This window comes from Dasypus novemcinctus, chromosome 26 (genome assembly GCF_030445035.2).
Source record: "Dasypus novemcinctus isolate mDasNov1 chromosome 26, mDasNov1.1.hap2, whole genome shotgun sequence".
Lineage (NCBI taxonomy): Eukaryota > Metazoa > Chordata > Mammalia > Cingulata > Dasypodidae > Dasypus > Dasypus novemcinctus.
The window spans coordinates 36,289,467-36,306,618 of record NC_080698.1 but is presented as its reverse complement, the minus strand read 5'-3'; the positions used below and the strand labels follow the sequence as shown (position 1 = coordinate 36,306,618).

The window sequence follows — 17,152 nt, the reverse complement described above, 5'->3', positions numbered from 1 at the left end:
AAGTTTGTTTGTTTTCAGAAATGCCATCGAAATAGTTATACAGCTGCATTAGCACAAACATTTTTCATGACATAATCTCCCTCCTTTTTTATTTTTTTATTTTTAATTTTAAAATTTTTAAACAAATCAATTTTATTGATGCATATTAATAAAGCATATAATTCATTCAAAGTGTACAATCAATGGTATTTGGTGTAATCACATAGCTATATGTTCATCACTCAATCGTTATTAGAGCATTTTCATTATTTCAATAATAATAATAATAAAAAGAAAAAGCAAAGGAGGGATCAAACATCTCCCTCCTTTTTAAACTCATAGATCAAACAGAGATTTTTGTATACGTGGAAACTGTCCTCAGAGGATGTACAAGTTCTTTTAACTGAAATAGATACCCATTTGAAAGATATTTGCTCACTGCTGCATCCTTCTCTTCCATTTGATAGTAATAAAGTGAATATTCCAACAAATATTGAGGATTTTCAATTCAAAATTTTAAAATGACAGTATCAGCCTTCACATTTGTGTGTCTGGCAGATTTTATGAGTAAGATCTTACTCAGGTATTCAGATGTTTTAAATTCAGCATTAATTTTACATTGAGACTTGTGACAGAAAATAAAAATGTATTCACCAGTAAAAATTAAGATATGACTTATTATTAAGAAAAGTGATTATTACAACCTTAAAGATTTAAGAAATTTTATCAATGGTGCAATGTTTTTTTATACCAACTTTCGTTCTCTTAGGAGCATTACTAAGAATTAAGATTGGTTTAATTGATGCTCATAATAAAGCAGTGCTTACAGGGCTTATCATTTTGTGGGCAAGTGAAACTATGTCAGAATTTTTGGGGTTTTATTTTTTTAATAACAAACACTGGTTGTTTGTTTTTCTTCTTCAGTTATGGAATGAAAATTTTAAAGTATCTTTTACTTATTATTATTTTTGGATGTCTCCCACCCATATAGGTGAGCTTCTTTTACAAGGCCCAGTGTTTATCAAAGAGCCCAGCAACAGCATTTTCCCTGTTGATTCCAAGGATAAAAAAATAACTTTAAATTGTGAAGCAAGTGGCACCCCTTCTCCTCATTACAGGTACAGTGGAAAGTTTGAACATTTTTTGGTTCCATCTATCTATGCCATTAGTACTAAATAATGCATGACCTGTAGTTGTGAGTGTGCTGTGTCAACCAGATCTGATAGGTAAACATTTGGATCCATACCGTATGTATTTGATTGATATCCACTTTAAAATAACATTTCTTGACTAAAGAAAATCATGGTAGAATCTCTTAAGCAACATTTTTCATTGATTCATATTGTGATTTACTGCATAAAGTTTGATTTGACATGTAGTCATTAGGAACACATCCATTGTGAGGGTGAGAATTAAATATGTTCTAAGGAAATTTAGAGACCATGGCTTTAAAACAAATAATGCTTCAACTTCCTTTCTTTTTCTGCTACCATTTTACTGAGTATTTGTTTGGAGGTTCATTAAGTGTCAAAAAATAAAATGTAATCTGTAAAGTTACTTTAATTATTCTTGAGGGGAATATATACTTAATTTATTAGATTTTTATTATGATAAAATCTCTAATTTTCAGATTATATAAATAATACTTTTTCACTGAAAATATTCAAACATTGCAGATAGGTGTAAGGAAAAAGGGGAAAAAAAATCTGAATGCCCATGAACTGGAGATAAAAGAATTAACATTTTGGGCATGATGATGGATTATTTGAATGAGATGGTTATTTATTAAATAATACAGTTTTTACTCTTAGGAGAATTTAGGAGACCTACTGTAATAAAGAGATGGATTATTTATAAACAGCATATACTGCCTTCATGAAAGTGGCTCTGATAAAGTGCTCAAGGCACCTTGAAAACAATATGTTCTTGCAAATACTTTAAGAATCCACCTCGAAAACTTTGTTTACACTGTGAAATTGCTCAGCAAAACCATTTATAAAACTTGCCGAACAAGCAAACTTCAGCCTATATTAATATAATTCTAAATTTTTAGAGACTTTAATTTAGACTTATTGACCTTCTATTGTTTTCTTAATCCATATGAATAATGGAAATCAGCAGTCATTGTTAAATTGGGTCATGATTGGGTTAGAATGTAGACCTCTGCATTTTTGCATCAGGAAGTAATCAAGGTCAGTCTTTTTAAACAATATTTAAGAACAAATTTATGGAGTATTTACTGTATGCTTTCATAAAAATTAACATCATTTTTCCAGATGACTGGTCATAATTGCCAAAGGTGATGAAAGTTTTCTCTCTATCTCTTCCTCTCCTTATAAAAATAATGAAAGAATAGATGATTAAATAACAAGCAACTGTATTTTAGGAACCAGTTCAATTAATGAGTTATAAGCAATTGTAACATCTGGGAATGTCTTCTCTTTTGGGGGAAAAGACAAACCAATCAACTTAACAGGATATTATTCTGGACGTATTTTTTTCCAATATTTTTGTAGGACTTTTTTTTTAACACTTGCCAAGTACTTCTGTTTGTTTTTCCCAGAAATGAAAGATCACCCTTATAGACATGGCTGTAAATATGATAAAGGATCCATGTGAATGACTCACGTGTGGGCTGTTTTTCTGTTGTCAGTAAAGTTGCATTTCCTGACATTTATCTTAATAAATAATTGGTGGTAAATGTGTTCAGCTGAAAAATTGTCAAGATCCAAAATTTAGAGCCTTTTAGGAATGCCTTTTTCTAAGAATAGATTAATTATGTTTATAAAGTTTTATCAAATAGCCAAAAATCTTGAGCTTGAAAATCCAAAAATAGCTGTTTATTGAAACATTTTCTTTTTATACCAAATATTTATTGTTATGTCATGGAGTATGTATTTAAACATATTGATAAATGTGTATAAAGTGTTGAAGAATTTTTGCCATTTTCACAGTGCTTATTATTTTTATTAGATGTCCTGGGATGCCATCCTAGCATTTCTATGTTGCAATTTAAACAAATTCTTTAACTCAGATCATGAGTTGTGTGACTTAAATTAATTTAGCTTTGCTAAGTCGGGTAAATGAAGAACTTTAGCTTGCTAGATTTTGTTTATTATATTTTAAGATGCTTGATTTGTAGCCAAATAGAGGAGACACTTTCATTCCAGCTCTGAAGACCTAAAGTTACGACATCTAACAAATATAAAATTTCACCTAAACTAAAGATTTATATTCACCAAGAATTGAGACCTTGAGAAAGCACAGGGAAACCATTTTTCATTGTGAAAAATATTGGACTTTCCTCTAAAAAGCAACAATTACCTGTTACTCATGTTATCTGTGTAAGAAATATATTATGCTCATGGAATAAATAATATCTAGAAAAATGGGGATTTTAAATGTGTCTTTATCTATATAGACACCTTTGTTTTGGCCTGATTTTTATTCTAGTCTAGTAGGTAATATTCCACATTATTCTTTAAATGGGCCCAAAGAAAACATATTTATGGATTCTTATTTTTTCCTATCCTTAAAAAATTACAGATAGTATAAATACGTAATAACATTGAGGACATGAAAAAGAAAAATATGGGATTTTTTTACACATAGTCAAATGATATGCTTTTATGTGTTTATAAATCTAAGCATATATATCCATCTGGATAATCAAAGAGAAAAATAAGTTGGTCATATGAAACCACAAGTTAAAGGCAACCCAAACATGTTTCTTTTCATAGATTGAGAATAAAGTTTAAAAGCCTTATAAAGGAAAGTCTTTTGGGAACCAGAGACTGGTAGACTGAAACAAGCTTGTCTGTCAAGAGATTTTTGTCTTTGTTATTATCCCACTAGGTAAAAAGAAGTCTAATTGGCCATATTAGAAATCCAAAAGACCAGAAAGTCTCAAGAGAAATTACTTGTCTTACGGTTTAATTGAGAATTTTATTTTTTCTTTCACATTTTCCTGCCTGAGCCCTAAAGCCTATATTTAAAGGTTAATTAGTATTCAGCCTCATCTTAATTGCTAAAGGTGCTGAAAGAGGTTACCCTGAGGAAGTATTAATATTTTTTTTAATGGGAAGGACTTTCTCTTACTTTTCAGTGGGTTAGAAATGCCCAACATTGGCTGAGATGAAAAGCTCCCAGTAGGAGGACCCCTGGTCACTTCTACTTCAATGCTCTCTATCATTAAAGGGACGGCGTAGTTGGACTAGATTGGGGTAAAATGTGCAAATGGCAACAGGGACCAGCCACCTATGCAAGTAGCATAATTGAATGTCGTGGACATGATTTAAGAACTTAGAGACACCTTGGGTAATGTTTGACCGTCAGATATTCAACTACATGGTCATTGAAAGGACACAACCGCTTCTCAGCATTGGCTAGTTGCTACCACCCAGGAATCCTGGTATGATATTGTAAAAGCTTTTCAAGAGAAGTTTAAAATGCAGGTTTTTTTTTTTTTTTGAATCTCTCTACTTTGATGTGTTGACTCTGTTTTTCTTCCTACATACAGTGCAGAGCAAAGAAGTAAGTCTCAAGGTGCCCCATGAAGGCTTTGTTTTCAACTTAGACTAGCTCAAGGCTCTAGAGCTGCACTTCCCCATAGGGGAGCCAGTCACCACAGATGGTCATTTAAATTTAAATAATTCAATAAAATTAAATAAAATTTCAGCTGCATTAGCCACATTTCTTGTGCTTGGTAGCCACTTGTTTCTAGTGGCCACTGTATTAGTCTGTGCAGATAAACATTTTCCATCCTTGCAGAAAGCTTGATTAGACAGTGCTGCTATAGACCCTTGGATCCACACCTCCTCCTGCCAATGTTATACATTTTTTCTCTTTTCTATCAAGCAACAAGAAGATCATTCTTTCCAAGCTCAGTACAGCATGAGGAATCTGTATACAGTTTTCAAGTTATAAAGGCCAAATATTATCCCAAAGTGCAGCTTTTTCCTGGCCATATTGCCCCCTCTTAAGTATGGTTCCCTGTAATGGAGTCACATCCTACACCTATCTAATTTACTGAAATTCGACTAAATACATTCAGTGTAAGAAAGCAAAGGAAAATAAAATAATAGTTGAGTTTTGCACACCATTTATTTAAGGAGGGAATGGAGGAAAGGGAACCCTGAGTTTCTTTATTGTCTGGTTGGTTTCTGAATACATAGGATTTGTATACACATAGTATTATACCTAGTATTGTATATAGGGATATATAATCTCTATATAGAAATATATAGACATATGTGCTATAAATTTTATGTATGTGCCATGTATGTCCTATGTATAGACTATAAATAATATAATATACAGTTATAATATGGTATATAATGTACTTTTATATTCTATATAGTTGTATAGGATAGTATATGATACATAGTTTTAGTTGTAATTTTTATTGTCTATCACTTGTACCTTATATATTTCTTGTTTCTTCTATATATAAAACAATGTCACTCTTATTTCACTTTTATGCTCCAAGGCAAATATGAACCTCTAAATCAACTTGGCTTTGAAGGAAGCATAATCCTTTTTGCTAGACTTTCTAGGCCCATTTCCCTTTGTTTATCCTCAAGATTCTCAGCTTTCAGCACCCTGCCTTCTCCAGCTGGTGAGCTGTGGTCCCTGCACTCGAAGTCAGCCACTAAGAGTAATGAAGTATTCACAAGTTTGGAATGAAGGCAAAACAGAAACATAAAGATGTGTACAGTGCTTGAGGCAAGCAAAAGTAGATGATAGTTCTTACTGGGCCTTTTAAACCTGACTGCACTACCACCGCTCCCAGGCCTCTTCTGGGCCCCATGCTCTAACAATATCTGTCCATTGAATCCTTACCTATAATTTTAAAGCCTAGCAAAGTGAAATGTGGTTACCCTGGTAGAATCTAACTCCCTGTAAGTTTAAGATGTCATTTTCTTCAGCCTTCCATTCAAAATGCTTAGCAAATAATGAATGCTCGATTGATGGCAATAAAAAAAAAGAAGGAATGGAATTAAAAAGATGGAAAACAAACAATGGGAATTTGAAGTTACATCATTTTTTTAGGAGTTAAGAACATGAAGGAACACAGAGGCAGAAGTTGTTGATATATATTTTTTTAAATTCTGTATGATATTCTCAAGTTTGGATTGATTTTTCTCTTTAGGCACCATTCTAAGACAGACTGCCCTTTAGTTGACAAAGACGGCTGCCTGCAAATTTAGGTCAACTTATATCCCATTTTCCCTATAATGTCAGGTAGAAAAAAAAGGACATCTTTCCCATTAGTGCCATCTAAAGCCCTGGAAAGATGTCAGAAAAATGTGAAATAAAATGTAGCTAATACTATCAGCAGTCAATACCTAGGAGAAATGTAAAGGTTAGACATTAAAATTTCTGGAAAGGTGGCTTCATAACACACCTTTATTTTTTATTTTTTTATTTTTTTGCAGTGGGGTGAGGAGGTGGGGTATACATATACATATACTGGCCAAACACAAATTAAATCAGTTGGGCCATTTTCACATTCTTAACCAATCACTGAGTCCTGAGAAATGAGATGTTCTGATTGGCCAGACCTCCTTCACATGAGAAGTGATTGCTTCAAAGAAAAATAAGGGAGCTGTTACCAGAAAAAGCTAAAATGGATGCAGGGAAGACAGAAATAATAAACATCTTCTATAACTTTTCTCTGAATAATTTTCATACTAGCATTTATCAATTTAAAGATAGTATATAACTATGAAAACTGAACAGTTGTTTTTAATCTCAGTGGAGCTCTAATTTCTGTTTTGTTAAATTTTTATATATGTTTATAATTTATAATGAGTGAAAAATGGGGGCTATATAATGAAACATGTTAAAAATTCAATTTTAAAAATCACAGCATCACAATTTAACTCATTTCTTTCTTCAGCAATTATTGCTGAAGCTTAACTAGTTATTTTTGGATGAAGTATTGAATATGCAAATTCAGGCATTCATTCTTTCGAGGACTGCAATTATTCTCATCACTTCAGTAAACATATTAACAAACATTGCATTTGAACACAAACACATTTGCTTATTAACTTGAAAGCACATCTAAAACCACAAATTGCTTCACTGATTGAATTCCTAATTTTCCTGTCAAACCCAAATAAAGTATTGCCTATTGATTTAATAAGTGTTTAGTGTGGGCATATTTCCCAAATCCTACACCAGCCCCCAAAAGATTTAAGTAAATTATTTTGTCCTTTTTGCTTTATGTTGAGGTCTAAAATTTGATGTGTTCTCCAAAATATTGTTTATACTTGCATTTTCCTGACCAGATTTTATGCAAGAGTATAGATACGCTGAAGGACAGTAACGTTATACAGTCAACAGCGAGGTGCATTCTATCCTGGGATTATATTTGAAACCACCTGAAGTCATCCAACTTATTTTCAGTTTTGTTAGTTTAAATTTCAAGGGGATGATGTTATCAAATTCACAGGTAACACTCAATTTAGGACTTGAGGCTTACAAATTATACTGACAACAAGATATATCTGTGTTTATATTCATTATTGCTATTTCATACTAGCCCAGTTTTGTGTAAGAGTTTGCTATATCTGATGAATACCTACTATGGTAAATAGATAAATAGTAAGGTAAATGACAATTATGACATATTAATTCCCCATCTCTGAGATGTTTATTGACAAAATGAATGAACACAGGAAGACTATATTAATTATGACTGGAGTAGAGGGTAGAATTAGATTACTCTGTTCAGGAAACTGCTGAATACCTATCATATGCCAAGTGTGATGCCAGATGGTAGGAATTCAGCAGGGATTAAAATAGTCATGATCCAGTGATGCTTATATGCTTTGAAAAGCCCCTTTGAACCCTGAGAATTTCAGCTTTTCTAGTGAGTTAACTCATTATTATGGAAATTTACACTGTGGATAAGTGTACACCATATACTTATACACAGTGTGTTCTTTGAATTAGAAGGCTAGAGTCCATATACTCTTAGCCAATGATGTTTTAACTTGTTCTCTCAAAGTAACAGTGATACTTTTAATCATTTAAAAGTAATAACTGCCAGTTTTAAATATCTCCTATGTCAGGCACCTTATGCTTTATGTTCAAGATTCAAAAGCCAATGACCCAGGGGCATTCGTGCCATTATAAAGAAATAGCATTTGAATATTTTAGGGGGATATTTGCCATTGTTCCCATCACTGTCTGTTGTAATATGCTTGGTCCAATTTTCTCACTCGTTGTACCTGCCAACTCTTTGCCCACGAGACAGATACTTTCATTATCCCTAATTTGTAGAGGATGCAACATTCCCTAATGTATAAAAGAAGTAGATTGAGGAAGTGCCTGCCACTGCAGGTGGGCCTGCTGAGTAAGCAGAACGGGACTTCTGAATCCTGTGCCCCATATATTAACCTCTGACTATTGGCTAAGAAACAGATGCACATATAACCTCTTCCCACAAACAGTTAAAGGGAATGAGAGCTCACTGAGTAGGAGCCGGTAGATTTGTGAAATAAGAATAATAAATCATTTCTCATTCTTGGAGTCTGAAAGCAAATTGTGATTTGTGTAGAATGAGCATTTATTTGAGCACTAATCTTTCACGAGTGTTACTGCATGATGACTACACAAAGGTGCTTCATCTTGTAACATTTACCACCAAACGAAAGCTATGAGGTTAGTTATTTCTAGAGTGCAGTGTAAATGTTAGATGATTGAAATGCTGGTGTGTGTAACCCCAAGAGCCATGGAGCTGTCTTCTTTTGCTCTAGATCACTGCATTAAGCCTTTTGCGATGGAATTCAGTAAGGCAGATATAATTTTATGAAGTTTTTAATAATTTCCATATTTCAAGTTAATTTCACTCTGATATGTTACTTAGAGCTCTTAGTGAACTGAGAAATTTTTGATAAAAGTAGAACTCAGTAACTTTTACCAAGGATTCAGAATGTGTAAAGCTAAAAGGCAAAATCTGCTTCTAAAGCTTTGCAAATTTATGACTTCAGTGTGTCATTTACCTGTCAAATTTTACTACAAGTATTGTAATCATGAACCAAGGACAGTGGAATTACAATTTCCCTAAAAGAAAATGAGTCTGGTTTGTAGATTTATTGGGCACGTATTTGGGGAAAAAAGAAGCTGTGAAGACCCTTCAGTTTTTATGGTTATATCTTATACAGATGAAGTTTATCATGTTTAGCAATATGACCCAAATATGACTATTTTGTATCAGCAGTTTAAATACTCTTTTGTATCTCAGGATAAAATAACCTTTGGAAACCCAGGCCTAGAGATTATTTACACTATTAGGAGTTTAAACAAAGACAGCCCTTTTGAATTCAACACAATTTTCAACAAGAGGAAAAACAATCAATGTTTAATGAGATATTGAGAAATTTTATATCACCTGGGGATGAGTTCCATTTAATGATAAATAGTGTTGGGAAGGAGACAAATAATTACATTGGTTGGGTCAAAGTTGCATTCTTCAGTGTATCTCAGGTAAATCTTAACCCTGAACTGTTTGCTAAAATAATATACTCATGTCTTTGGTATAGCAGGAATATTTAAAAGGGAATTGTTTTTGCCTTTTCACATAGTGAAATAATTTAGGGATTGTTTCTGTACGATGAAGCCCCAGCAAGCTAAAAGAAGTGAGAAACATTTATATATAATGGAACAAATCTTTTCCATTTTGTCTCTTTAGTAAAATCTTTGGTATGATAGCTTTTAGATCTTAGACTCTTACTGAAATAAAGTATTTTCCCACATATTTTATGGTCTCTTAAATCTTTTCAGCTATTAAATAGACAGGAAGAAGTGCTTCTCCATATTTTTATTTATCTTTCCAATTTTCCACACAGCCACTGTACTTTCATTATTCACCAGCCTAAACACAAAAGCACAATTTTCAAATGAAGCCATCAGACATGCTTAGGCAGGCCATAAACATTCTAACTCCAAAGCTGAAATAATTTTTCCCCATACGAAATATACTTTGTAGGTAACGAAAACATAAGCACCCTTTGTCATGAGACCCTTCCACTAAAAAATGTGTGATGTTAGCTACATCTTTCCTGGTTTGCGTTTAGAGACTGTTCCACCCCCCCCCCCCCCCCCGCAAGCATTTAGTCAGTTAGTAACTGACAAACTATTTGTGGTTTAAAAATTAAAGCCATCCGTTTGTGATTTACTGTCAGATTTATTCTTTGAAATTTGAGACCACTATGAGCCTTGGCCCACTTTTGCCTACTTCTCAGGGCAGGTACAAATGCAACCAAACCATATGTGGAAAATTCTGTCTGTTTCACAGGAGAGGAAATGACAGAAAACATTGAACCTAATAGGTTACATGTAACCATCGTGGACTTGATGGGAATGGAAAAAAAGAAAAAACAATGGAAAGAATGGTTTGCAACCTCTGCACTTTCATGGAGCCTCTGCCCACAAAAGCAATGGTGCCCATCCATTTGTCAAGGCCTTACCTTTTGCCAAGCGCTGAGCTGAGTGCTTTACATTCATTGTTTAAATAAATCTATAGAACAACCCAATGGGAAAATGTATCTTTTTCATTTTATCTATTAAAAATTTAGGTTCAGGGGAGCTTAGTAATTTGCCCCTGGTCACCCAGCTGATGAGGGCTGGCTGTACCCATAAACTAATGAGCCCTTGGTTGGTTTGAATCCAATTTCTTTTCTGTTTCATGAAAGGAATAGAAGGGCCTGGGGATGAAACAAGAAAGTATAGAAAATAGGAAACTAACTAGGAAAAATTTCCCACAAAAATGTATGATCCATGAAGGCAGGGATTTTATTTACCCCATCCTTGGAACCTAGAAAATTGCCTGGCAAAATCGACAAGCAATTTTGTGTGCTTCTCACACATTTTATGTTTTTCTGACTGACAGAAAGGAAGGAAGAAAAGAAAGGAAGGAAAGGAGAGAGGAAGGATGGAGGGAGGGAGATAGGCTTTAGTTCAAACCCAGAAAAGCTTTCTAATCAGTTGTTGAATATGGAATAGGTTCTATCAAGAGGGATGACATTCTTATCTGATTATGTCCTAGCATAGGAAATTCATGGTTGCTTGGAATGGGGGTGAGGGGGTGGTAGAGACCAGTTCTTCTCAAATTTAAATATGCATATTGAACACTATTTCCTTTCCTTTCCTGAGTTTCTGTAGGGCTAGAGTTTGGGGAGAAGATGAGGGAGTGTTAAGAAGTACTTGTGGTTCAACTTCTAAACTCTGAGGGTAGAATTGAAGTCAACAATAAAAGAAAGAATGACCAAAAATGTTCATGCCAATATGGACATGCCTTGAGAATTATCCTAGGAGAGTTACTCTACAAACAAAGCAGAACAAAAACCCACAGCAGAGATCTGCCACAAATAGAAGCTACAACTCTTTCTATTGCTTTCTATTTCTGTTCTTTTAAAGTCAAAAGAAAAGAGTTGGGGCCTCCACTTTGGTAATTTTTTCCTCTTTATTTCATTTTTGCCTCTCAATAGAAATTTTGCTTTCGATCTTGGAGACTTGTATGTGAATAAAGAAAAGTCACAAAAATCTTGACTGTAAAATTAAGTAAATGCTAAAATACAACTTTGAGCAGTAGGAACAAAACTTGGACACATGACATTTCTTGTATCTCGCAATCATTAAAAGTTTATTATGCATTATTCCAGCTTTAGAATATTATAGACATACAATAAAATATGATGATACATAGCCATTTAATCACTACTCAGTTTAAGAAATAAAACCAAAAGTCCTAAATTTCCCAGAGTATCCCCTAAACACATCCTACTCTCTCCCCTTGAAAACTTTAAAATATCTTAAAGTTGATGTCCATTGTTTTCATACATTTTAAATATACTTCCACTACGTTGTTAGTATTATTTTGTGTGCTTTAAAGCGCTATATAAATGGTATTAACTGTTTCTAATTTTGCTTTGTATTCACCATTGTTTATGAGAGTTTTCCATGTTCGTAAAAAGTTCATCCATTTTCATAGCTATACAATATTATATTTAACCTTAAACATTTTCAAGTTTGAGGTAGGTTTTCACATTTTATATCTTTATTTGTTTCCCAATATATAATGTTTCCAGGTGAAATATTTTATATATTATTAGAGAAACCTCTAGACCTGTGACATAATAAAGAACTCTGTGTAGAATTCAAATGGGTGCTACTCCTGATTCATTCAACTGAGTGATACCTCATTCAACTTTTGCTTTGTTAGAATCCTCATCTATAAAAAGAACATGGTATTACTTACTGTGCCTGTTTCTCAAGGTTATTGTAAAGGGTAGAGATGATCACTACGATAATGTGCTAAAATTTATAGAACTGATGGCAACATAATTTTATTCTAAGAATTGCTCCTTGTAGGAGTCGTATACTTTAATTTATACAATGGCTGTATTCTTGAGATTATGGGATATGAATAGATTTTTTAAGGTGAAATCTGTTTTGATGTATCAAGTATACTTACCATTTAAAACCTTCTGGTAAAATCTCTTGTTTAAAAACCAGTTTTTTCTTTTCCCTTTTGGTAGCACATTGATAAATGTAGCTCTGGGATTATTGCCGTTACTTTTTCCGACCCCCTAGGTGGTGTTTAGGGTATTTTACCTCAGTGGACCATTTAGTAAATAGCAACATGATGGCTTAGGAGAGTGCCTCAGGGACAGGTATTTATCCAGACAAATTGAAGTGGATATTTCCATACTTACTAGTTAATTAATTTATTAAATGTGTTTATCCAATCTGGATAAATCAAAGAAATGTGTTCTTTATCCCCTTCATCCTCAGCAAGAAAGTGGCCTGAAGTAGCTGAGATAGTTGTCTCAACTTCTACTTCATTTTTGCCTGTACAGACTTAGCCTAATTTTCCCCTAGCGAACAAACTAAGTTATCACCTCTTCAGGAAATATTCTTTCAGGAAATATATTCTATTCTGTTGACCTTTCTACTGTACTTTTGTTTCTAATATATACTTGGGCTTATTTGTATATCAGTCTAAAACGTATGCATTGCCCTTCATTTATAGAAGGGACAAAGTTTAAAGTGGATTCTGTTATGCTGAGTCTTTGTATTATTATTATTCAAATGTACTAAGAAGGGAACAATCCTGGGCATTTGTTTTACAGATGGCAGCTGAATGGAAGTGATATTGATCTGAGTATGGAATATCATTATAAGTTGAATGGAGGAAATCTTGTAGTCATTGACCCCAACAGAAATTGGGACACAGGAGTTTACCAATGTTTTGCAACAAATTCACTTGGGACAATTGTCAGCAGAGAAGCTAAACTCCAGTTTGCCTGTAAGTTTATTATCACACATCTAGCAAGACCAATACAGAAGTTATATAACTTCATTTGCCTGGTTTCTGGTTTTAGAAACTTAGAAACACTGACTTTTATTAATTCAATAAGTAGATTGAAAAAACGTTTAGTGTTTTTTAAATCTCTGTATACATTATAAATCAGAATGTTTTAATCACTATAATATGGTGTGTGTTTGTGTGTATATGTGTGGTTTGTTTTACTATTTTGTAAGGATTCTTTTAGGAGAGAAAAAGAATAAAGTTCATTGCATGTTTACTGAGCAGCTACTTTGTGCTTTGAACTGTGCTAGAACTAAAAAAAATCTGAAACAGTTGTCAGGCATGGTCCTTCTAATTGAGGAATATTTAAAGTAGAGAATTTGTCTGACAAAGGTGAGAAAAAGAAAATAAGGACCAAAAATATTGAAAAGAAAGGAAATAATGTGGCAAATTATTGACATCCCTTGGGGTTCTGCCCAGCAAATGATGATCATTGTTGTCTACCCCCACCAAGGACTGGGCTTCTAGGACTCATGTTTTATCATGTCAGTTGGATCTGGGTGGACACACATGCCTTAGAGAAAATCACATTCTTTCTCCAATTTGGAATTGAAACCAGACACCCAATTAAATTTTAAAAATAAGCATTCTACTTTTCATACTTATTGTGCTTTGTTTTCTATATTTTGCTATATTTATATATGTATGTGTGGACAGTGTTTTTTTAAGTTATGTATTTCCTAGTTTTTTTTTTTTTCTTTCCCCTTCCCCCACCCCCAAGTTGTCTGCTCTCTGTGTCCATTCGCTGTGTGCTCTTCTGTGACCGCTTCCATCCTTATCAGCGGCACCGGGAATCTGTGTTTCTTTTTGTTTAGTCATCTTGTTGTGTCAGCTTTCCGTGTGTGCGGTGCCAATCTTGGGCAGGCCACACTTTCTTTCCCGCTAGGTGGCTCTCCTTACAGGTTGCACTCCTTGCACGTGGGGCTCCCTTAAGCAGGGGACACCCCTGTGTGGCATGGCACTCCTTGCGCGCATCAGCACTGCTCATGGGCCAGCTCCAAACAGGTCAAGGAGGCCCGGGGTTTGAACCACGGACCTTCCATGTGGTAGACGGACGCCCTATCCATTGGGCCAAGTCTGCTTCCCTTTTCTGGGTATTTTGAAAGCTATATGTCATGTTTATATTATATGAATAATTACCTTCAAGTTTCCTAAAGTATTTTGTGTATATTTCTCTGGTAGCTAGAATTTTAAGGTCTATTCTATGCTTGCCTGTTTTCCCTTTTTTATTAGTCACTTTTGTTTTAGTGTTGTGTTTCTTTATATAATACATATCACAATTACTTAAGTTTAAAGATATTTCTCTTAGTTCTTAACACCTCAATAGGCATGGAATTGGAATGTATGTTCTCTTATAATTCTCCCACCACCCCTGGCCAAATAAACCATTATCAAATTCAGTTTTAACGCATGGTTTATTATATTGCTTTCTCTTTTGATAATCACAGTTGTTGACATTACACCTGCCTTTATGTTATATACATTCTGTTTTTCATACTTACTCGCGCTTTCCCTTTTTTCCTATATTTTTCTGTATTTTTATGGACAGTATTTTGGGATGGTGATGCCCTCTCTGTTTCTCACTGAGGGGAAAGACAGGCCATTTTGGACATGACAGGTTGTCTTCCCTCCATAGTTTCTACTTGAAGTTTCTTTCTTTTTCTGTTGTATTTTCAATATATTCTAAAAAAATTGTACCCAAACTCTGCCTTTGTCTAAAGATAGTGTCACCTTCCCAAAATCCTCGATTGGGAAATGAGCAATGGACTAAAGTGGACTTACTATTATTCTATTATAGACTTGTTGTTATTCTGGCAATGGAAGAACTTTTATCACTGATATAAAGTCAGTGGTCACCAGAGATTCTGAGGGGATGGAGAGGGAAGAATTGGTGCAACACGGGGCATTTTCAGGACATTGGAATTGTCCTGCATGACACTGCAATGTTAGATACAGGCCATTATGCATTTTGTCAAAACCTATAAAATTGTGTGGGGCAGAGTGTAAACTATAATATAAACTCTATTCCATGGTTAGTAGCAATGCTTCAACATGTGTTTATCAATTGTACCAAATGTACCACACTAATGAAGGATGTTGTTAATGTGGGAAAGTGTGGGAGGGATAGAGGGCGGAGCATAAGGGAGTGCCCTCTATTTTTTTAATGTAAGATTTATGTAATCTAAAGCTTCTTTAAAAATTAAAAAAAAAACTTTTTTTTTTTTTAAAGTGAGTTAGCTGTTGACAGCACACACACACACATACACAAAGACGGTGTCGGTGGACTCTGATGGTCCTTCCTACTTTCTCTGGAATGTTCTGAGATCAAATACCCTTCTCTGATCTATCAGATATGCAACTTCCAGTCTAAGTCCCTGTTTCCAGGGGTCTCTCACCAAATACATTATTCCAAAGTAGTGATATTTTTCTATTACTGATTCTTTGTTGTTCTTGTTGTTATCACTGGTTCTTTTTTTTTTTTTAAAGATTTATTTTTTATTTCTCTCCCCTTCCCTCCCCTCCCCCCCCGAGTTGTCTGCTCTCTGTGTCCATTCCCTGTGTGTTCTTCTGTGTCCGCTTGTATTCTTGTCAGCAGCACTGGGAATCTGTCTCTTTTTGTTGTGTCATCTTGCTGCGTGAGCGCTCCACGTGTGCAGCGCCACTCCTGGGCAGGCTTCGCTGGGCAGCTTTCCTTACAGGGCACACTCCTTGCCCATGGGGCTCTCCTACATGGGGGACACGCCTGCGTGGCATGGCACTAATTGCACGCATCAGCACTGTGCATGGGCCAGCTTATCACATGGGTTACAGTCCCTGGGTTTGAACCCTGGACCTCCCATATGGTAGGTGGATGCTCTATCCATTGAGCCAAATCCACTTCCCATTACTGATTCTTGATACCCTAAAATAAATAGCTGAACAAATATATTTAAGTTAGAGTTTATTCTTCAGTCAGCCCTGCCTGGAGAGTACATCTTATGTGAAAAATTCCTCTAAGATTATATTGTACCTTTTCCAATCTGCCCCTAGTTCCTATCCAGTACATTACAAGCAGAGTGAGTTAAAGTTGTTGACTCTGGGATTTGATTTTACCCCACTTTTAAGCTAATAAACTGGCCTGTTCCTGTTGCAGATATACCAGTAGAAGACTAGAGACCTCTGGGTCAAAGACAAATGAATTCATTAATCTCAGCCCAGCAAGCAGCATGAATATCAGCATGTTTGCTCAGTTCCCCTTGGCTCCAGGTCCATGGGGGTGATGTGAGATGGCAGGATGGATGTTCTACACACAGTGGGTGTGGGGATTTGGAGCAATGTATTCCATAAAAACATGTTCTTAAACTTAATCCATTCTTCTGAGTATGAACCCATTATTAGTAGGACCTTTTGATGAAGCTACTTCAGTTAAGGTATGGCCCAGGATGGGTCTTAATCCTAGTACTGGAGTCCTTTTATCAGCAGAAAGAAACTCAGACACAGCTCAAATTCATTGGAACCTGGAATAGAATGGAGAGGCCAGGAGAGGCCATGTGCAGTGCCATGTGACAGAGGAGCCAAGGACCAAGAATCACCAGCAGCCAGTCCCAGAATGCCTGTCTTTGGGGAGAAAGCATAGCCCTGATGACGCCTTGATTTGGACATTCTGTTAACCTCAAAACTGTGAGCTAATAAATTCCCATCATTTAAACCAACCCATTGCAAGAAACTTAAACACTGGATTTGTGTCACAGCTGAGTAACACTGAGCTTGGCGTTCCACCTCTTTTATATAAGCAATAGGAAAGCCTGC

General features: G+C 35.0%; 1 protein-coding gene across 4 annotated transcripts in view; it reads left to right on the top strand.

Annotated features, from left to right (window-relative positions):
* CNTN3 (contactin 3) overlaps positions 1–17,152 on the top strand; it is a 440,215-nt gene that overhangs the window by 145,595 nt on the left and 277,468 nt on the right. For 3 of the 4 annotated variants that reach the window (XM_058288968.1, XM_058288967.1, XM_058288966.2), the window contains exons 3-4: positions 971–1,097; positions 13,125–13,300. In XM_058288968.1, the coding sequence (XP_058144951.1) occupies positions 971–1,097; positions 13,125–13,300 (303 nt within the window). The remainder of the gene's footprint in view (positions 1–970; positions 1,098–13,124; positions 13,301–17,152) is intronic. The other variant, XM_071212161.1, reaches the window with a different exon arrangement.